At 40.3% G+C, this 23,748-nt stretch overlaps 1 protein-coding gene across 1 annotated transcript in view; it reads right to left on the bottom strand.

Moving 5' to 3' along the window:
- DDX49 (DEAD-box helicase 49) overlaps positions 1–23,748 on the bottom strand; it is a 341,216-nt gene that overhangs the window by 116,354 nt on the left and 201,114 nt on the right. Inside the window, exons 9-11 of the mRNA XM_044053852.1 lie at positions 22,433–22,530; positions 21,152–21,226; positions 2,059–2,147 (exon numbers count right to left, since the gene is read on the bottom strand). Of these exons, the coding sequence (XP_043909787.1) occupies positions 2,059–2,147; positions 21,152–21,226; positions 22,433–22,530 (262 nt within the window). The remainder of the gene's footprint in view (positions 1–2,058; positions 2,148–21,151; positions 21,227–22,432; positions 22,531–23,748) is intronic.

Raw genomic sequence — 23,748 nt, 5'->3', positions numbered from 1 at the left:
AGGTCAGGTCTTGCCTACTCCTACTGGAGGACTTCTTCAAGAAGGTCATCTAAGCAATGGATGAGGGCAAAATGGTGCATACTACCTACCTTGACATGGCCAAGGTATTTGACAATACCCTACTCAGGCATTGTAGAAAAGTTCACTCAACTAGGTATACCCCTACATCACCCATTGGATAACCAGCTGGCTTACAGACAGGACCCACAAAGTTATAACAGGGGAATCTTCCTCCACTAAAAGGCTACTTATCAGTGGGGTGCCTCAGGGTTCAGTGCTGAGGCCACTCCTGTTTGGCAGTTACTTCTGAAGTCAGGGCTAATGTTAAGGGCCTCTGGCTGACCAAGTCTGCAGATAATTGCAAATTAGATGCAGTCACTGAATCCCCCAAGACACCAATATCCTTCAAGAAGGCCTGACACATACTAACATCTGGTGCCAGAGTCATGGTCTAAAATCCAATGCCAAAAGGTGCATCATAGCATCTTTTGAAAAGACAGCCACCCAAGCAAACTACTACACTGATCATACAGCCTTAAGAGTAACTCTGCAGTCAGGGATTTGGGAATACATGTAGGGAGTGAATTGGCAATTGATTTTCATGTGTTTTCTGTAGTGAGAAAATCATTTTATGTTGCACAACTTATAAGCAGTGGTATTGCATCCAGATTCAAACAGGTTATTGTTCCACTGTACTCTCATAAGACCAGTCTTTAGCTACAATGTCCTCTTCAGTATGTATCTGGCCAAACATTTGGAACAACTGGAGTGTCCCCAGAGATTCCTCACAAAAAGAATACACAGTATGGAAAACAAATCATTTGCAGAGCACCTCAAATTCCTATCCTTCTGTTTGGTCTTGTACAGGCTGCTGCCTGGCCTACAAAGCATCATCCAATACAACCCTAATGGACCTGTTGCACATCCATAACACAAACAGCATCAGCAACACTCAAACCAGGGACCTAAACCTTGCCTGCAACATAAATCGGACATGCTGGAGGGACAGGTATGCATCTTAGAGATTTCCCCCTTCTCTGGAACAGGCTTCCCATCCATGTGAAGCAGAGCTCATGCCTGCACTAATTCAAACAAACTTAAATCAGCATATGGAGAATTGCAAATATACCCTTTGTCTGGTATCTATGTTTCTATTAGAGAGATGAAGTTTGTAAATGCTCTGTCACAAATGTCCAAAACCCTTGGGAACCAAAGCCTATCAAATTTTACTGGGAAGCTTGACTAGGGTTAAAAAGAACCCTTGGGTCAATAGCCTAGTATTAGGATACTATGAAATGACAGACCTAACAGACTGTAAGCAGCAAGATCAGCAAGGTTAAAATAGGCTTTCAAACTGTAGTCACCTTGTAATTTGCTACTGCACTCCCACTGTCAACCTCCACTGAAGTGCTAACAGAATTTCAGCCCTAAGAATAGAGTCAGATGACACTTCACCTGGTTTGAAGATAGATGCCCCTCTATTGCCTCCTACTTGACTTTTATTTAAAGCTGTCATAAAAGCAAGTCTCACAATCACTATAACTCTAAGTAGCATTTCATTAGCCATGGCAGCTTTGGAATGTCAACTATGCTCTTCACAGGTTGGATACAGAAACAGTAATCAATATTATGGCTACCCCAGATAAATCAACAGATATGGAAAGAATGTAGCTATACTTTTTATAATACTACCTTTGATTGCAACAACCAAAGAACTTTTACTGACTGTGTCAAGTTTCTATGTTTGACCAGTGTCTGTGTGGGTTTTCTATAGTATGGCAGTTAATGTAGAGGAAAAAGCATATGAATTGCTTTCTGTAGCCCAGAGTTTTATACTCTTAGCCTTTATTTGCCTACCGAGTGACTCTGTGGGAGTCATGTAACCAGAAAGTGCTCTGGGGCAATTGGGAAATCAGCCTATGGCTCCTCAGTGGTCTCCTGGACTGCATGTTTAATAACTATCTACGAACCTATAAAAGTACTAAAGCTGATGCTTTACTGCAAGATCCTTTCCATGCAGATTGTCTCTCTGACCATAAAAAAGTCTTCAGTACTTACAATTTCACACTCCCGTCTTGTAACATTGACTTGTGTGAGGATTTTCAGCACCTTATTCTCTTCTACTTCATATTCTTTGAGCTTCGCATCTGTAACAAAAATATGTACAGGTCAGAAAAAACACACCCAAATGATGCGCAGAGAACAGAGGTAATTCTAAGAACTTTCCCTGTAGTGGGTGATCAAGTGTCATGCCACAATACTCACTAGCACTATGGATCTTCAGAAAAATATGAATACAATGCCATTTTAAAAGTTAGAAAAAACTTCTTACTATCAGTAGTAACATTTTTACAAATATTTTAGATGGTTTTAGAAAAGAGGCATAAAGGACGTCGCCAAAAGAAAAATAATGTACAGGTTCTTACAGTAACTTTCAACTCATCACTGCATTCTGTATCAGAAGTACCATCAAATAAAATATATCTATAGCTGTTGTAACTGTTTAAACTATCAAGTGTGTAACTGATAATCTGTGACCTAACAGGAGTATGTAGTTAGGATGATAGCTGTGATTTAGAAGGAAGGCATGCACCTTCAATGACCTGAATTCTGGATGTCTAATGCCTTCCAACTGAGTAAGCAGGGCCTGACAATGTAAGGAGATAAGGGTTAAAGTTCAAAAGAAAACTACAGGAGCAAGGAATATTCCAACATGACAGTCCACAACAGAGAATAAGACAGAATAGAAATGGAATAATGATGCAGGATGTATACAGAGATTGTAAAACCCTACTGACAGATATCCAGTTCACAGTCTCTTTCAAACCAGATTTTCCACAATGTCTCTTGAAGGGGGAGGGGGCTTTGCCAATTTGGGGCACCATTTTGGTTCTGGCAAGGACATATGATTTCCCGTGAGCTCTGCAATTATTTATGTAGACACATGTATTCATATGTGTGTGCGTCTATGAGAATTCTGTGGCCTGCTTTGTAAAAATATCAGAAACTGAACTGTAGAAAACAAAATCACAGAACTGTTTGGTGTTGATGGGTCAGAAAGACAAAACAGACAAAAAATATTTGCTGCTTCTTGCAGAACTTGAAAAACTGTATGGAGCTAGTTGTTTCAGCTCAAAAGGATCCTCCAAGGAAAGGTTTGCTGTAGGTTCAAAAAAGAGCTATATTCAGACCATATGGTTACAGCCTTGGCAAGGAAGATTAAATAAGGTGGAGCAAGAAGGACTAAATCAGTGAATAAGCAGTTACTGCTGGGTTTCTATAAGAGAAAACCAAGTTAAAAGGAAGACAAACTTTTTGAGGAAAAAAAAAAAAAAAAAAAAAAAAGAGAGTCCCACCTACCAAGTAATGGATTGGTTGCTCTCAAGGAAGTAGGAAACATTTTTTGGTTTATTTTACACTGAATGTGCCAATTTGAAGGACAAAGTTTTGCTGAAGTAGTAACATATTTTTCCTGTCCCAGAAATTATGCCAGTTTTTAATATGATGAGCAAAGCAGGAATGTGCGCAGAACACAACATTATCAACTGATCAGAAGATGAAATTGTTGAATTGGGTAAGGATTCAACCTTCTTTCCAAACATATACCACACAATTGATGAGATGAAAATTTACTAGTGTGAGGATACAATTAGCTTTTTTGAGCATACAATATTACTTAATTTTGCCTGCAAGTATGAAGACAGTGTATGATGGCAAATTTAATGTTTTTGTAATCCCAGTGGTGCTCAAGTCTGGGTCAAGTCAATAATTACAGCATTTGTGACAGGGTCTTCTTAAGGTAATCAAGATTTTTGGTCAATGTTTACCTGTACATCTGCAAATGTTATGCAAGGTGTACAATACTGATGCCAGACTACGTGCGTCTGCTTCTGTTCCTCCTCAATGGATGGGTCTTCAGATAAAATTTCGGCCACTCCAGACTTTAGGATCCACAGCTCAGGTTCCTCCCCTTATCAACGATCCCATCCTGTACTCAACATTACCTCCGATAGAGTATGACCACAGCCCGTCATACAGAGCAAAACACATGGGCATCAGTGCTGATACACCTCAGATCCCAGAAGAGATGCTGCTCTGGAGCTGAAAGAGTGTTGAGATATTACTCTGGGGGGGGGGGGGGGCAGTTCATACTGCCATACCAGAAACCAAGGGAAGGGGGCAGGAAGTTGAGGAAGGAAAGAAGCAGAGAACACAGATGTATGTTTATGATAAGTATACAACTTTCACATCTAATGCTCTCTCTTCCTTTTGCTCAAAGGATGGAACAGAGTCTCTCCGCTACTCATACTCTGGGGTGGTCTCATGGAAGGATATTCTAGAGGACAGCTGAATAAAAGGTCACCCTATCTCTATAGATCAAATCTAGCTTATGAGAGCTAAATGTGTGAACACTGGACTGTGTCTGCCATACAAATGTCACCAACTGAGGCTCTAGAAAAGGCTGAGGAAGATGAGATAGACCTAGTTGAATGAGCCCTGACTGGTCTGGGCAGGGTCAAGCCTTTTTCTTTATAAACATGAGAAATACAGTTATAACCATCTAGCAAAGAACACTTTTTAAACTTTTTGCCCATCACAGCTTTAGAAAAAGTAACAAATAATTGATCCGTCTTCCTGAAGGATTTGGTACGATGGTGGTAGAAATAGAGTTGGCGATGTACTTCCAGCAAGTATAGTATATATTCTCTTTATTTTAAAAATTAGGAAAGAGGACCAGAAGATGAATGCATTTGTTCACTGAAGCCTTGGATGCTCCTAAGATGCTACCTAGGAAACAAAGGATGGACTGGTTCTGATGGATACCCTATCTTCATGGAAAATGATATAAGGCAGCTTGCAAACCAGGGGCTGTAGCTCCAATACTCTCCATGCTGAAATTATTGTCACTAGAAAAAAATAATTTTCCAAGTCAAAACTTTGATGTCCACCCTGGCAGCAGGCTCAAAGGGAGGCTGGGTCAAGGCCTGAAACAGAACGGCCACATACCAAGGGGGAATAGCATCCTTAATGGGGAGGGGGGTGTCTAGGAAGGAAAGTGCCCCTCCTTAACCTTTGGCTAATGTGGCATGATTTCCTCCAACATGAAAATCAGAAACAGCCATTAAGTGGACCTTAACTGTAGAATAACTGGCTCCACAGTGGAAAATGGACACCAGAAAGCATAAGACTGCAGGGAGAGAAACCGAAAATGGATCCAGATTACTTTGCGAGGCCCAAATAGAAAATCTCTCCTACTTACTTTTGTAAATTCGTCTGGTTGATGGTCTCTGGGAAGTAATAAGAAGGTAGAGTACTGGGGGAAAGAGCTTGGACTGAGTAGCTATCATTGGAAGTGGAGAAACCAAGTGGTTAGCTTGACAGCCTGAGTGTCTGAATGAGGCTTACCAGAAGGGTGAGAAGACCTGGATCGGGACCAAGCACCTGGGGGGGTGGGGGGGTGGGAGGGTGAACCAAATTTTTACTTTATTTTCTGACATTTGATTACCAGTAAAAACTAAAAGAAAAAACAGCCAAGCTAGATTTTCCACGGTGTGATTCCTTAAAACCTCTTGTATTAGAAGTAACATGGAATATAGGCAAATGACCCCTTAAGGACATCAGGTGTTTCAGCTATATGGCAGTTCTGAATACCCCTGACTTTTTTTCCTTTTTAAGTCTGTTATGGACAAATTCAGGTCAATAAAGCCAAACCCCACTATCCCTGGTCTTGCAAGTTTCAGCTTTCTTATGGTCTTGCCAGCACAGCATAAGTAGGCTAATGTTTGGAAAGACAAGGTTGTCGTACCCAGCTGATGTCCACAACCATTACTTTAGCTAGGAAGTCATTCAGAATGATTATGAAGGTTGGAAGGGAGGGTATTGACCTGATGGATGGAGAGGAGGAGTTCCAGACATTAGTAACATAGTTAGAGTACAGACAATGCCCAGCAGATTTAATAGATTTATGGACAGATAGAAGTTATTGGTCACTGGATTGTAATGACCGATTAGGAACATAGTTCTGTAAAACGTCATTCATTGCTGGACAAGCAGACAGATTCTGGATAATTTTATAGATAAGATGCTGTGTATATGTTAGTTGATGGGGGTTCTAACCAATTTAGGCTTTTTAGTGCTATACAGTGGTATGTTTTGAAAGGGGTATTTGCTGCAAATTCAGCAACTCTGTTATAACATTTTTCAAGTTTTGATTTTTGTGATGCTTGAAGGTTAGTAAGGATGGGAGCACCACAGAGAAGTTTGGGGAGAGATAACTAGTGGCAACTGTAGCTTAAGTTGTGTCAGTGAGAAAGTTTTTGGCTCTATACTGCATAACTAGTTTTTGATGAGTTTTTCTTATGCAATTTTGTATATGCAGGTCAAATTTTAGACCATCATTCACTATCATTTATAATAATTTGCAATGAGAAGCGACTTCAATAGCTGTATTATCAAAAGAAAGGACTTTAAATTTAGTTTTTTCATGGGAGAGTGATTTGAGGAAAAAGAGTAGTAGCTTGTTTCTTTTTTTTTCAGGGTTGAGTATGAGTTGTGAGTTACAAAGCCTTTTTTATTTGCTATTAAAGCTTTGAGTATTTTTTTTTTACAGATGTGCCAGCCATGTTGTCAGATGTGCAAATGAGTGTGGAATCATCTACATACTGTAATAGGGAGGCCTGATGTGTGAAAGGTGTTGGTGAGAATGTTAAAGAGGAGGGGACCGAAGATAAAGGCTTGTGGTACACCAGTGGTGACTGGGAGGTATGGAGAGAGGGTGGAGTACGATTTAACTGACTGATATTTATTGGATAGACAGCTTTTGAACCATAGAAGGGTGGGCTAAGAGAGACCTAATGAGGACATTTGAAGTAAACATTTGCTGTGACAAACTGTTGAAGGCTTTAGACAAGTCTGGACATAAGGAGGAGACTAGTTTGCTGTTATCCATAGATTTCTTGACAGTATATATGTAGGTTAGAAGTGCAGCGTTAGTACTATGGGAAGGACGGAAGCCAGGATGTGTGGGGGACAGAAGTTCTTCCTGCATGAGAAAGTCCAGCAATTGTTTTTAAATAGATTTTTCAAGTATTTTGGAGAGAGGGGATAAGACTTCTATAGGTCTAAAGTTAGCCAAGTCTGCTGAATTTCCTCCTTTGTGCAGAGGGATAATGTGTGACTTTTTCCAGAGAGAAGGAACATGGGATTCCTGGACTGACCTGTTTATAAGAATGGAAACAGGGTAGGCAATGCTACTCGCTGTTATTTTAAGTATTCACTTGGAAAGTCATCAGCTGAAGTAGAGCATGGTTTGAGTTTAAGAGTAGTTTTATGTAGGAATTTAAGGATGAAAGTGGATGTGGTGATACAGGGCTGCTGGGCAGGGTGAGGATTAGATGTTGGGGAAACCTTGGTTAAAGAAGCTATACTATCTATAAAAATAACAGCTGAATTGTACATCAGTTGATTGATGAGTTATTGGGAGAGGGGTTAGGGTTTAATTTATGGCCAAGTTGCAAGACTTCTTTAATAGCTGTCCAGAATTTTTTAGGGTTGTGTTTACTATTATTCTGAAAGTTATTGTAGTTTAGTTTTTTTGTCTTCATTAATTTGCTTTTTAGTATGACTGCAAAGCATTCTGAAGTTTTCAGGATACTGTGGCGTTTTATATTTTTGCCACTTTTTCCATGATTTTTTTCAATTCTGCATTACCATTCTACTCTTTCGGGATAGCCAAACTACATTACTTGTTTTTAGTCTCTTCCTTCTAGGAGGTGCAAGGCTACTTAGGATATTCAGGAAAGTTGTACTGAATTCATTTACTGCCATCATATAAGGGAAGGATTTCTAGGAAGTTCTATTTAACAGATGAGACATTAGTAATGAATATTTCTAGGCTAAACTTAAAAAGGTTGCATGTTGTTTTATAAATATGCTGTTTAAATGGATGTGTGAGATATCTGGGTTGTACAGACTGGGAGACTACCACTGAGACAGTCAGACACTGTACCTGAGGAGTTGATGTTCAAGTGTATTCACTGTTGCAGTCATTACATTTGGTGTATCTGTCTGCAGGTAGCCCTCAGCCAGCCTGAATACCAGATCTTGGATTCCTGCGTCTGATGCTGTCTCTTCTTCCATGACGTCAGGTCGTCAGGGGTATAAAACATGCAGCCTACGCCATTACATCAGTTTTTCTTGCCCCAGACGTCAGGTGCCCCCACAAAGGGAAGCAATTATATGTTATTTTACACCTCTAACAAAAAGCAAATACACTAGAAAGCTTAAAACAAGAAGCAAAGGTAGAGCCAAGAGAAGTCAGGGGGCTGGAGGGAGGGTAACCAGGACTGCAACAGTGAATATACTTGAACATCTACATTTATGGTAAGTGTACACACAACTGTACTATGTTCTTGGTGTTTCACTGTTGCAGTCATTACATTTGGGTTGATTCCCAAGCTAAGGAAGGGAGGAGGAAGTTAGAGAGCATTAGGGCCAGCTATTAAGCCCTGCAAAACTGCAGTGGCAAAACCAGCTCTGGATTTAGAAAAAAAATAGGCATGTGGTAATGCTTGGTGAAGGTATGTACAGACATCCAGGCAGCAGCTTTTAGGATGTTCCTGGTAGGGACCCCTCTGAGAAAGGTTGTAGAGGTAGATGCAGCCCTGGTGGAATGTGATCTTATCCCCTGTGGGGTAGGCTTCCCATAGTGCTTTTAGCAGAAATGAATGCAATAGGCTATCCATTTAGAAATGGTTTGCTTTGAAATGGCCTTCCGTTCTGCCCCTGCAGCAAAGCCAACTAGCAGCTGTTCAGATTTTGAGAGGCTTAGTCCTGTCCTAATAAAATATTCATGAGGTATTTGCTTTCCACATATAAGACGATTGTTAACTTTTACTGACATCGGTTAAGAGCAAGAAAAAGGATCCCTAACGGGGTACTTCGCTTTTTTCTAAGACTTCGGTTCTGAAACTCGAAAACGAAAATTTCAGGAGTCGGCTGACCGGCACTTGCGAACTGCTTCTGCTTTGGGCACTGCGCATCAAGAAAGACTGATATAATGGCATTGGCTGCATGTTTTATACCCCTGATGACCTGACGTCATGGAAGAAGAGACAGCATCCGATGCAGGAATCCAAGACACTGGTATTCAGGCCGGCTGAGGGCAACCTGCAAGCAGACAACCCAAATGTAATGACTGCAACATTGAAACACGAAGAACATCTTGATGTCTTGCTATAACATATGACACTATTAATTAGTTGTGCGAAACCAAATAAGTTCACACTAGATGTAGGACAGTTGGAGTTTCTGTCTAAACAAATAACATTCATGTCACCTAGTAGCATTATTTCTTGTGGAACTGTTATGGATATCCAATGTAGGATATCTTCCAAGTGCAGCTGTATTGTGTCACCAGGAGAGATATAATAGTAATACATATTTGTTTATAATTGTTTAATTTCAGGAAAGTTATAAGAGCTGACCTGAATTTTGGTATTGGTTTGTTGCAAGGGGAAATGTGGTAGTTGTTGGGAAATATTAAAGGAATACTACTACCGTTCCTCTTTATAAGGTCAATGCAGATGATATAGCTGGGAGGTGTAATTTCAGAGTCGTTTATGCTAGGTTTAAGCTATGTTTCAGTTACAGCAAGATTATCAGGCTTATGCTGGGTAATCCAAGCATGTAGTTCAGAAATGTTACTTCTTAAACTTCTAACATTTATGGCAACAAAAGTTAAATTACTGAGGGTGGAGGTTGACCACTGCAGAGTTAGAGTAGTATGTGAGAGGGAAATGTCTTGCTGTTTAGTGTGACAGGTGAGGCCAGGATTACAGGGACGGTCTTCTCCTACATGAATTTTAGTGTATTGGGAAATTGTTGATACTTGTTTTTTGGAGACTATTTTTCCACCTAATTTTGTTTTGGTTGGAGTTGAAATGAAGTTAATCAGTCCATATTTGGGGTAAGGGTGAGAGGAGTTATTAAAAAGGTTTGGTACGATGTGCAAAGAATGCAGACAGGAAGTCTGAATAGGGGGTTGGGACAGAGTTGGAAATATGTTGAGAGCTATTACAGCATCATGGTAGGATGAAAGATAGCCCAGTAACAGGAGAAGAATAGAGGATGAATTGAGTAGTAGCAAAATTAAGTAAAGGTATCTGTATGTTATAGTTGGCAGTTAGTGTGGATGTAAGGATCAAGAAGGAAAAAGATGTTGTACAGCAGAAGGACATATAATGGGTGGTAGAATATGAAAGCTGATAAGAGGGTAAGCATAAAAAATGTTTTCTATGAAGGAAGAGAGTTATGTTGCTCTAGTATCCCCCTCTGGAATGTAAGGAGCATGGAGAGTTAAAAGGCTACAGTTTGAGAATGTAGGTAATATAGGAAGAAGTGAGGGTTTATTTGGGAAAACTAGAAGATACAATGTAGTACATATAGCTGCTGTTAGGGAGGGGTGTGACTATGAATATGTATAGAGCAAAGCAGTACAACAGGAAGAAGAAAAAGGTAGTTAGGGATAGTGCTAAAAGATTTATTGGAAATTGGGAGTTAAGTATAAAGAGTCAGGAGTGTTTGTAATAGCAATAAGGCTGTCTGTAAGGGTTATGGAATAGCAGTCACAAGTGTAAGAAGTATAACAGTAGAGTAAGAGAGGATGGGTGGGAAGTGGGGGTAGGGTAGCAGGCATTCCATCCTCAGGTCAAATTATAACAGAGTAATCCGTTTATAGCCAATTCAAAGCAATTAGCATACAGATAACCAAGCAGAGCAGGTTTTCTTTCATTCCCTGAATGCAGAAACCTGCTAGCCAGAAGACTAAATAACTGGCATATACAGTGCAATTTACTGGTCAAGAGAAAAATAAGGCCAGAGAAAGAGAAACCACAATTGATGAGGCTAGACAGGAACAATGAAGACAACTGTGATCTTTCTCTCGGATGCTTTCTGCAGGAACTATGGAATCAGGGGAGTAGGGGGAAGACAGAGAACACTGGGAGGCCAAACGTGTCAGTACATCCCCTCTGTGATTCCCCCTCTCCTGGGGGGTCAGGGAAAAGCAATGAACTGGCTGCACCTGATGATGTGGGGAGAGAAAAAACAGATCACAGCATGGCCAGCCCCATCAATGAAAAAATCTGTTCCATCACTGCTGGGTTGAGGGACAACTCGTAAGGTAGAAAGACAGACCTGCTGAACCTTACAGCCAGAAAACTGGACCTCCTTGGTATATGCGTGGTTACCAGAAAGTGACTGAAAGATATCGCCCACTGCCACACTCTTACTGCTTCAGCATAACTGATGGGAAAGGGTTCCCCTTGTTTGTTGATGTACCAGACAACATATTGTCCGCCTAGATACAAATCATTCCTAGAAGGAGGATGTCCTGAAAGACCTGCAATATTAGGAGAACTACCCTCCTTTCTATTCCTTTCTTGAACACCAACGTGGAGACTGACCTCTAAAGGAGACAACAGTGCCTTGACCTGTCTTTCTTGTATAATGCCCCCCCCCCCAGCCTAGCTGGAAGTGTCCACAATCACAGTGGTCTTGGTGGGGGGGGATACAAATGGATGGCTTTAAGATACCTTGGCTAACTAAATCTACATTACATGTGTCCTGCAAATGTTTCTCAGATGAACTGAAACCTCATGGGTTGGTACCTGATGGACTATTCTACTGAAAGTATCCACTGCAGAAACCTCATGGAATATTTGGCTGGATAGACAAGAGTGATGGAGGCTATCATCAACCACAAAAGCTGGAGAATACATCTGGCTGCTGGCATGGGACGGGACAGAACATTTAGTGCCTGGTTTTGCAAGATGGACAATCCACAGTCTAGCAGCCTGGCTATCCTGGTTGTCATATCTAGAAGGACACCTATGAATTCTAATGCCTGAACTAGAAGAAACTGAAATTTGTCCAGGTTTATTGTGATCCCAACTGATATTAAAGGTGGAGAAGATAGTCTCTGGCTCAAACAAGACCTGATGTGAGTGGCAATGAGCCAGTAGTCTAGATACAGGAACACCCAGAATGCCTGCAGTCTGAAGTGAACTGTGACCACCAACATACACTTGGTGAACATCCAAGGGGGCTGTGGTGAGGTGAAAGAGCAGGGCTCTGAACTGAAAGTGACTGATTCTCAGCTGGAAGCAGAGAAACCTTCTGGAATACCTGTCCATCACAATGTGATAGCACTCATGCTGAAGGTCTACTGAGCATATCAACAGTCCTTCCTCAGAGAGAGGACGGACTGCACCATCACTATTTGGAACTTTGTGTTTGAGATATTGACTGAGATGTCCCAAGGTCCAAAGGTAGCCTGCCGTCCCCATTTTTATTTGCACCAAAAAGAAATTGAGTAAATTCTGGATCTGTGTTTGTCTGGTGGTACCTAATGGATGATACTCTTGTCTAGCAGCTTTATTTCTTTCAACAATAGCCTCCTCCCTTTGGGAGGGTGATATGTTGGAGGGTTTCTTTGTTGAAGGACGGAGGTGAAGAAATGGAATGGATTAGCTTCTGGTTATAATTCTCTGCAACAAGACATCTTCAGTGATGGATGTCTAAGCCTCTGAGCGCAAAGAAGCATCTCCCCACAACAGCATAGCAGCCAGGCAGCCATTCAGGAGTGATGAGGTCTCTCAAAGAAAGGACCAGTGAAGCGTTGGTTTTGTGGACAGTATCCACCATTAGAATCCCTCCCCTGTCCTCGAAGTGTCTGTCTCCAGGAGGGCCTGGGGAAACACTTGGGACTTCAGGAACCACAACATGTTATCCCCCTTCTGGTTTATAGAGAAGGACCTCTGGGGGGGGGGGGGGTTAGAGAACCATATCCCTATAGCACAAAGGGTTTTCCTGTCCTGCTCACTTCGAGAGAGCATGTCCTTGACTTTCGGTCTGAAGGCAGTCGAACCACTGAAAGGGGCATTGACAAAGGACATCTTGAAAGGCTCTGCAAAGTCACACAACCACTTCCAAGCATGTCTCCTTATATGTAATGCCTGTGCTCACAGCTCTCAAAATGCCCTCAAGTCATGTTGGATATCAGACGCATAGAGGAGTTTGCTAGAGAGTGCAGGGTGACCAGCTGCAAGTCTACAGTTTTCCTGTTCTCTACAGACATGGACTTTGACAAAGATTTGGAGAACTTCTTAGACGCATCTCTCTGTAAGCTTAAGTGTGCCAGATAATTCAGCACCCTCAAAGCAAAGATAGTGGAAGCATAAACTCACCTCCCAAACCTGTCCAATGCCTAAGATTCCCGTTAGGGGGGAGGTGGACAGATGAGCTTTCTTCAGTCAGCTCTTTTTTTGCTGAAGTTAACAAAAGGTAACAGCCTCAGATAACCACTGGGAAAGTCTGTTTTGATACAGATTGCCCCTTATTACCCTCACAAGAAATGAAAAATCAATCCAAAGATCTGAAAGATTTATTTTGACCAAGACAGTAATCAAAGTTGTCTGTGGAAATAAAATGTATGGAGTTTTCTTCCTTCTTCATTTTTGGGTTCAGGAGAGAAAACAGGGAGATGAACAGTCTGGCTTACACTCAGACAGCACTTTAGGCATAAAAAAAGGATTAGTTCTCAAAGAAACCCTGTCCCTGTGGAAAATAAGGTAGGGTTGACTCATTGTAAGAGCTGGCAACTTAGATACTCTTCTTGCAGAGGTCAGAGCAAAAAGTAAAACTGCATTCCTTGTTAAGAACTTCAAGTCAGTCAGGACAGCTGGTTCAAGTGGAGCAAGTGTTAGCTTCTCTAACACAAAATTAAGATCTCAAGGAGGGGTCACCAGTTTACTTGGAAACCTCTACAAAATCCATTTGCTAAATATGTTTTTCTAGTAGCAGGTTTTCTTGTCTCCATTAGTAGCTTCTGCATGTCCTCAGTAAAGCACTGCTTAAAAAACAATTAAGATAGTTTTATCCAGGCAGTTAATTGAAGTTGAATGGTGTCAAGGTGTATCAAACACCCTTGTTCTTGTGTGAGTAAATGCTGTCTATGAGGAAGCTTGTTGTAATTGCCCCTTGCCATTTCCTAAAGAAGGGAGAACCATGGTTGCCTGGGCCAGAAGGGAGTTACTACAATGATCCTCGGGGATTCCTTCTGAACCTTCAAAAGTACCCTGGAAACTAGTGGAAAGGGTAGAAAAGCATATAGAACATTCCTGTCCAAGGAAAAGAAAACTTATCTGTCTTTCAGACCTTCTTGGTCCTGGAGCAAAGATGATTGTTCGGAAAGGAGGCAAAGGTCTTGGCAGTCACTCTAATTTACTTTCCATCCAAGAAGGTCTGCTCTTATTCTGTTCAGCTTGCCTGCTACACAGTTATGCTGTGACAGACTGCAGGATGCCTGTAGAGTGAGATCACGCTGTGAAGCTAAATCCCAAGCTAACATGGCTAGCCTGCAAATGGGGTATGACTCAGTTCCCTCTTACATGTTGAACCACATGACTGTGATACTGTCTGTAACAACTTGAATAGGCCCAGGAGACCAAAGATGATTCAAAGAGCTGGGTGCCTTGATCATAGCACGCATCTCTTAAATTTATGTGCTTGCTTATGTTCTTGATGACCTACACACCTGGCACTTGTATCCTTCCTGAAACTGCATGCAAAGTCTAAGGCATCTCAGGTGACTGCTTTACAACATGGAAGGAGAAAGGAGACCTGGATTTATGGAAATCATTGTCTCCACCAAGTGATTTCTCTGACAAACCCCACACGGCTTTAAAATAGCAAAGGGTGTTGGTGCTGGGGCCAAAGACTTCAGATACCACTGTATCTTTCTCATGTGGAGTTTTGCCACTGGTATCAAGAGAATCATAGAAGTCTTGAGACACAAAATTCTAAGGAATTCCCTCACAGTAACTGAAGTCTGAGCGGAAAAAATTTAAAAATAGATCAACATATGGATCTACTTTCTCCTGTGGGAAAAAACTCTTTGAACTGTGGTGGTAGTTGACATTCCAGAAATACAATCATGTGAGAAGGAGTTAAGAAGGAATTTTGAAAGTTCTCTTGCAAACCCAGCTTGTGTCAATGTAGAACCTAACTTGACTTTTGTCCAAATCTTAATAGGACAGCAAAAAAAATTAAGTCTGCAGCATTCTACACCCCACCTCTGGTTTCAAAAATCATTTTAGAAAACATTATGCAAGAAATCATTAAACTTTCTAAACAAACCAAGCTAATAAATGGCAGTGACATTAAGCTTAACTACAGTGGCCCATTAAAGAATAGTCTAAATCAAATTATTCAGTCTCACTACTTACTTCAAACGGTTACAGAAAGTATAAACAAGTCTTTAGAACCTCCCCACACACACTTAATTGATTTCATAACCAATCTACAAAACAAACTTCAGCATACCCAACCTAACTGTCTCAATGATGACAGCGCAATTCTTTCATAATGGTCTCTAAAAAACACAAGTTCCCACCAAAATTTGTACTCCTGTTCTTTCCCCAATACTCAAGTAACCATTACTACATCAACTGCACTGGCACTAACTCTGCATTCTCTACATTTTACAACAGTCATACACCTATTCAAGGCAATCTATTTCCTGTGCAAAAAAAGAAGGCGAAAGGCAATTCCATCCCATGGATACTGCTGAACTTGGAGACCTTATTAACGATAGAAACCAAGCATGTAAGCATAATAAAAGAGTTTATAAATTTTAGCCCTACCAGCAATTCACAATTAGCACCAGAATTCAAATCAAAACAGCTAAGGTTCAGTACGTCATAAACTTCCACATCTCCAACATGGGCAAACTCAAAAAGTTTGGAAACAGTTAAAAATCTCTGAATTCCAAAAAATAAATTCCGAAAGCCTCACTCACAAACTGGGTTAATACTCAGTAGGATCAATGATATTAAATACACTAGTTTTGCACTGCTTTCCCTAGAAAACAATTACTTTAACACACTCCATTATTCCACACTGCCACTTAACATACCCTCTTTACACTTTAGGGAAATCACTTAAAAAAGAAGAGTTCAAGACCTACTAAACACTCATTATAAAAACAAATCTGCAAGTTCATTGTTTGCATCCACAATTTCTTAAGCCAGGAGTCACATTTCTAGCTAAAACCTAAACCTGCATTTTTAACTTAAAACCTACCTTTGTCCAGAGTATAAGCAGCTACATTCAGTATCATAGAAAAGTAGGATTGGAGAAGACGGTAGCCAACCAGGGTGCAAAGTGTTTAGGTGCACAATTGGTTTATTCCACTCTTCAGTGCATACCAGCATTTAGAAACAATTACCAGTACTGCATTTGTATTCTGAACGGAGTGTGTGGTATAAACTATAGCAAATGCTTGCTATAAATATAGCAAGCAGTTTGCTACAGTTTTAAGGACCAACAGAGCTTACAGCAAGAACAGCTAGCTACACCTCTACCTACAGCTTCCACAGACTATGGCCAACTGCCAACATCTATCCTCTGGTCAGAATTCTTGAACATTAGCATATAAGCAAATTCTAGAGTATATTACTAAATATGACCTCCTATCAGTTAACTCAACATGGATTGTGGCCTAAATACAGCATCCGAGCTGCCATATTTTCTGTAAACTCACAACTGTATTCTGTTATGAAGACAGTCATCTTAAAGGTGCTACTTTCTTATACCAGAAAACAGTATCAAAAAAATGAACCATGATATACTACTCTATAAATTGGCAGTTTTGTTTTCTCAGAAACCACCAATTGGTTTAAAGTCTACCTTACTAAAAGGACATTTTACCATCATAGGATATAACTGCCTCTCTGAAACAGGTACCGCCACCTCTTGAGTGTCACAGGGAAACATTCAGTCCAAGTCTCTTCTCACTCTACAATTACAACTTGCCACAGGACCTCCACATTTACATCTTATGCTTTATGTAGGAGACACTGCCTTAACTAAATAAATAAAAAACAAGAGACAATTCTGAACCACTGTACAACAAGATTTCAAGTCCACCCAGAACTGATATAGAGTCAGCAAGCTGACAATCAGTACATGCAAGTCATCAGTTGTAGTGTTTGGTACAGCTAAAAAGCTAGCTACATAACACACCGCTAGAAACTATTTAACCATCAAAACAGCGCAGACATTTCTTGGTATAAAACTAGATAAACACTATCCTTTCACAACAACACTGTAAATTGTAACCTCGGATGTGCTGCAGCAATTTAAAGCAGTCTAATCCCTATGAATGTCCTCACCATTGATGCTTGAAAGACCAGTGCTACTGACATTTTAACTCCCAGACTACAATACCCTTTATCGATTGCAGTAGCAATGTCAGGACAAAACACTACCAAACTACAAAACAGAAGAAAATAAAATGTTTAGATTTATTCATCTAGCCAGCATAAGTGATCACTGCATTAACCTGGATAGGACTCAGTTGCTCACGGTAACACAGAATCACTTTATTTACACCTCCAAATTGAGCGCCCTCATCCATTAGGACTTCTTCAGAATTTGAATACATTAAGCAACTCATTAAAACACAAAAAACAACAACCAATAATTTTCAAAAAGAGTCCACATGACCAAATAAAAAGTTCTGTAATTTTCCTTGTAAACAAACATAAAATGCAGTAAAGCATGGAATAAATAATACGCTGTTTAATTCTCATATCATATGGTAAACCTGCATTCATCACGGAGTTACTATTCAAAAAGCCAGAAGGCTACCTGTGGCAGAGCCAGTTACCTGCCAAATATTCTAACTTACAAACGCTAACAGATTCTGTCCACCCTCAGCCAAATCATTAAACCCTCACTGAAGTACCTATACACTGGGAAACACAAGCAGACATAATATCCCATGGTTACATGTGAGAAATTTTTCCATAAAGCTAGCGCCCGCATTTTATAGAATTCTCTCCCTAGTATTGGTGCTCAAAAGGTAAAAGCTAAAGTAGCATCTACAGAATAATTCAAACACAGCTACTTCAGAAACTCAGGATAAGGTCCAGCCAAACCATGAAAATGTTACTGCTATTTACTTATTACTACATATCCTACACCTAATTATTCGTCACTAATGTTTAGCTTGTCCACTTCCTTCAATATCATGCTCTACAATGTTTCCAGACCAACAAAAAGCCTCTAACAAACTTTATATTTATGTTCTGCATACATACATATTGTACCTCAGAATGTACGTCTGCAAATCTTACTTTTCTGTTATGTATACATGGTAACACACTGCCTTTAACATATATCTAACATTTTCTATGCCCTGCATAGGTACATACTTTAGACATTGGTTTTAAATTCATATCTAACATGTTACTCACCATGTAAATGTTTAAAGGTCTTAGATGTTGCTCACTACATAAAATGTGTAATGCTATCTGTATTCAACTACGTAAAATAACTAGTTTTCTCATATGTAAGTACTACACCAGCTGCCCTTGTGGGCCATTTTAAGACTAACCAAATTTCTTTTTGTGTTTGAAATAACCTATCCCATTTGGTTAAAGACTGGCCTTACCTATACCAAAGTCGATAAGTATACATTACCAGTAATGATAACAACTGGGATCATACCATAAATTGAGGGGACCCATGCATGGGATACAGCATTTAGAAGACATGTCTCTGTCCGCTAGAAGAACAGGGGCATTCCTGGGGTAGATTTTCTGTTTCCCATCCACAGATCTAATCTGCGCTTGGATATGATTAAAGTTAATGAAATTATTATTGTTTCAATCTTTGATGTTAGTCAAAATTGCTCTTTGCAGCACCCGCAATGCGCCCAGAAATGACTCCTCCTGTAATTCATATGAAGTTACATGTATTGGTAGCGTATCTAAATAAGACTAAGTTCTTTTTTGAGACCCATTGCTCCTACTACTTTTGGCACTGTCTCGCTATCTTTCCACATCACTCTAGTTTCTGTCTGCAAATCCTGATACTCTTTGTCTCTCTATACGCAAGACACTAATGGCTGAGTACAGCAATTTCAGTTATCAATGCTACTTGTGCCTTCTTTTCACTGAATACTATATCTGGTTTTCTCGCATTTATTTTCTGAACTGTTGATATTGAGTGATCCCATATGTCATCATTTTGTATAATGCCTCGTGGCTCATGTTTCCAATGCTTCTCAGCTACTTCAATATTGTAATGTTTTGTACAATCCTCAATGCAACAGTCTTGCCCCATTATCTTACTTTTCAGCATATAAACCCTTTGCCATGATAGTATCATACCCAACAAAAAATGTATGACTGTTTCTTGCTCGGTTTACAGAACCTACATTTGTCTGTTTCTCTTACACGCTCAATGGACTTTGCAAATCATCGTGTACATAGTCCACTATCCTGGTCTGCTATTATTAACTTTTCATCTTTTGCTTCGACTTCATCTTTCCTTAATCATTCCTGCGTCAAATCCTGACTGCCATGAGGTTACTCCAAGAGATCTCTGTACTTGTCACATTTATGCCTTTCCACATTTCTTTCCTTCCCATCTGTCCCTTCTCCTTTCATTCTTCCTTTTGTTTCTTTGACACACTCAGTTGCTTCCTGATTTTTGTCTACTTCTAGTTTGATTTCCACTCCCACCTGACACTGACATGGTTTTGCTAAATTAAGCAGGGAAGTCATCTTAGACTTCTCCTAATGTTTTAAAAGTTGCACTATGTTTGGATCTGATGAGGTCGCCGACCAGGCCACATACAACAAACTCTTACAATTTGCACTGATTACACTGGAAAGGAATATCTTGACAGCACACAGTCAGAAAGGATCTACTATGAAGAGAAAGAATAAGGAACAATTGCAGGCCTACCAAGTGGACCAGTAAAAGAGACTGCACATGCATGACATTCTCTGCATTCTAGCAGATTTAATTTGTTGGTAAGGAATCCGGATGTAGCAGAGTGACACACAAAAGTGGAGCTCTGGAGTGATGTGTTGAGAAACAGCCTATACCTGAAGCAAAAACAGCAAAGTAATCTTAAGGGTGCACTCTGTGTTTGAAACATGCAGCTCTCTCAGAAACTGGTGTAACAGTGCCATATGTGTGTTCCACTGAGAACCAGGCCCTAACCATGAGGACAACTGCAGAATCAGTGGTAGATGAGAGGTGACAGTGGAACAGCCTCTCACTGTATCCATGTATGAAGCAGAAGGCTACTGTTCATTTATGTGGTTATATGAAGAAGCATCAGTGGAAGGAAATGAACAATACAAGACAGGTCCTTCTGAAATTCAAGTGCACATAATTTCACAGAACAGGGCGTATGCTCCTGTTCTCAACCAAACCAACAATATTCTGCCAGCATGTACATGCTCAACAGGCAAAGTATGAGTGCGTAGAACTGCACATGATAAGCTTTCCACTAATACTTACATGCAGCCTTCTTCCACACTGCTATACCACTGTACCTTTGTATGTCTTTTTCAGATAACTGACAGGTAGGAAGCTGGAGTCTTTCTTGACTAGTAATGAGGTGAAAGCAGATAACCACACCAGGATGGGAAGCTAGTTCACTGCAGGACACATGTACAATTCTCACTTATATACCATATGCATACGTATAGGTAATTTAGATGACCAGCAATTCACCTAGTGACATACCTTGGGATGCAAGACGAAAGCAGAGAAACGCAGGGTGCCCATTAAACACTGCACTCTAATAAGAGATGAATTGCATAAATTAGACCTGCATGGCAACAAAATTACCTTCTGTCCCACTGCTGCCATACACATCTATTTATATTATTTACTGATGCTCACAAAAGAGTCATTATTGTAATCTGCAAATATTGTATTCTAAGACTCTCAGCGACTGAAATTAACAGTTTGTACACAACAGTATTATGCATTAGTTTATTTGCTAAATGTGTATTCTAATTTGGTTTGATACTGTTGGTGTTCTACTTCACTCTGTTCACATTATGATTATATATATTTTGTAACTAGGTCAAGACTGGAAAAGGGCTGTAGTGGTCCACTTTTCCAGGTAAGCAAAGGCATAATTCCCCCTAAGCAAAAATTATACACAGATCAATCCTATCTAATGCATGGAAACAAAGCATATTAGCACAATGCCTTTTCTCTTTACTACAAATTAATTCTACCCATTCAACCAGTTGTAACAGTCATTCATAGCACTTACTGATTTGTTCCTCAATGGCATGGACAAGATGAATATCATATTGTGTTACAAGGGTTATCGCAATCCCATTGCGCCCTGCAAAAATAAAAGATAAAGGTGCATGTCTACATTTAGATGACAAATAAAACAGTGAATACATAAGGAAAGGTTAACATACATGCTAAGAAAAAATGTCAACCATTTTAAAAACATATTGCTAGTTTTCCTCCTTCAAGCTCAGCCCCTCACATTTAGTCTATTACTAAAGTATCTTTACCATCTCCTTCTGACAAGATGCTGAGTATCTCTGCAAGACCTCACTTGTAGTCAGCAGCTATGAGGATATTAGCAGTCGTCCGAGACCCTATTCCAACATTCAGCCCCTTTGTGCAATGTCAAACAGCGGTCTGGAAAGTACCTGCTTCCACACAAGCCCAAATTCGTAGAAAATTCCAAGAAAGACACACAAAGGGGATTTCTGCAGGACATAGTACCTCCAAGATTCTGTTTGGGTCAGCCCATGCAGCAGTTAGAACACACACAAGCATCACACACAGACACGCATCACACACACGCATCACACACACATGCATCACACACACGCATCACACAATAGTGTGGGTCAAAGATTACTCAATGTCATTCCCTTAATTTGCCCCTAACTCTAAAGCTCACTTGCTGAATCTAGATCACCAGAGTAGAACAATGCCCTGCTGTCATGCCAGTGACCAATATCAACAGGAGGAGAAAAAAAAAGTTATAGGTTCATAGGCAAATACTAGGCTAGCTTCCCCTGTGGGCCATTTCAAATCTAGTCAATTTTCCTTTGGGTGCTCAATTAACATATCCCTTTTGGTGTTAGAATGGACTTACCCATTCCATGGGCGATAATTATATATTACCTCACGTGAGAATACATGGGATCATACCATAAATAATTTGAGGTAACCCATGCATGGGATAAAGCATTTAGGCATGGTATTTGTCCATTATCACTTCAGGGGGGCAGTCCTGGGTTAACATTTTCTATTAAGCATCCATAGATCCAAGTTGCACTTGAATATGGACATATGGCTTTGTTTTATACAGACAGGGAGTCCGTTTCAAAGCAGCTGCATCCTCTGCAAGAATACCTGTCCTTCCAAACAGTTCTATTGCTTTCTGATGCCATTTGACTAGCTGCTGTTTAGGTCTATCAGTATTGGATTGAAAGCCGTTAACTGAAATTTCAGAGGAAATATGAACCTGTAAGCAAAAAGTGAGAATGAATGTGCCTCTTAATTAAATAATTTTGTGACTTACCTGCTCGTGCTGTTCTTCCAACACGATGGATATAAATCTTTGGGAGACCTGGAGTGTTGTGATTTATGACAACTTGGACTGTTGGAATGTCTAATCCTCTGAAATATACAGAAAAGTGATTAAAAATACTACACGATTTTAGTTCTGTGTTTAATCATGCTACCAAACGTAGGATGAATGCAACTCATCTCACACTTCAGAAAAAAAAATCTCATTTATTTAACACAATACGTTACAATACCAAACTACAAACCCATTAAGTCAGTTTTGCACCATAAGCATAATGGTCAATTTCGATCAATAGAATAAAGTGCATCACTGACCATAAAATGACCAGGAACTTGTGATCAAGTACATGTGAAAACAAGACATGCTCAAATCTATGAATAAATCATACAATACCAGCATGCACTGTCTATTAGGTCAGGAGGGATTACTGAGGGACAGGTAGAAAGACAGCCCAGTATGCTTACTTACAGTAACCCATCCAGCAATCACTTTTACACTGCCAGCCCTCTCGAACACTCATGCTTTCAGCTGCCTGCATCAACAGCAGGAAGGAAGAATGTAACATCCCTTTTCTTTCTTTCCTTTTTTTTTTTTTATGTCCACAGGATCAGCCCAATGTCTCCTCTTCTTGCTTCCAATGGACACATTTGCCTCTCTCCATTGTGGGAAGAGCCCCACCCCCGAGACTAATGGTCTACCATTGGAGGAGAGAAATCTAGTGTTAGAAAACAGGCCAATCTACAGGTATTGTGAACTGTCCTATCCTCAGCCCCTCAGCAGCCTGTGAACAGTCATAGCAGTCTCATGAGGGACATGCTTGCTTTTGTACATGCACAACCTCCTGACCAAGTGACACAATACTTGCGGCACAGGCACATTAAGGCTTTTATCCTCTGGTGGTACACCAACCTTCCTGCAGGTGTTTTCAATGCAGTGAGCTAAGCTGCCTTCCTCCCTCCTCAGAAGGGGCAAGCTGGCATCAGCGGCTTGTTCATATTCTTCCCTGCCCAGTCACTTCAGTTCTAACATTTCTGATTGTTCTGATCTTTTAAACCACTTGCTCTTCTTCACTTGTACTGCTTCCATTTCTTGATCATAACTCTCAACCATACTGAATTCCTCAGAATGTCCCAGTTTTAAGGCTAAAATAATGGGGTGCCACAAATTCCAGAGTGGCTCCTTCAAATCACGTTTTTTTTTTATTTACAATTTTTTCACTAATGCTGATGTGATCTCACATCGCCAGCATGTCCCACAATGTCATCAACATGCAGGGGCATGGGTGATAATGTCAGCGTTGTGAGACT

This window comes from Protopterus annectens, chromosome 13.part0 (genome assembly GCF_019279795.1).
Source record: "Protopterus annectens isolate FY-2018-M chromosome 13.part0, PAN1.0, whole genome shotgun sequence".
NCBI lineage: Eukaryota > Metazoa > Chordata > Ceratodontiformes > Protopteridae > Protopterus > Protopterus annectens.
The sequence above is the reverse complement of the archived record's forward strand: the minus strand, read 5'-3'. Positions and strand labels throughout refer to the sequence as shown.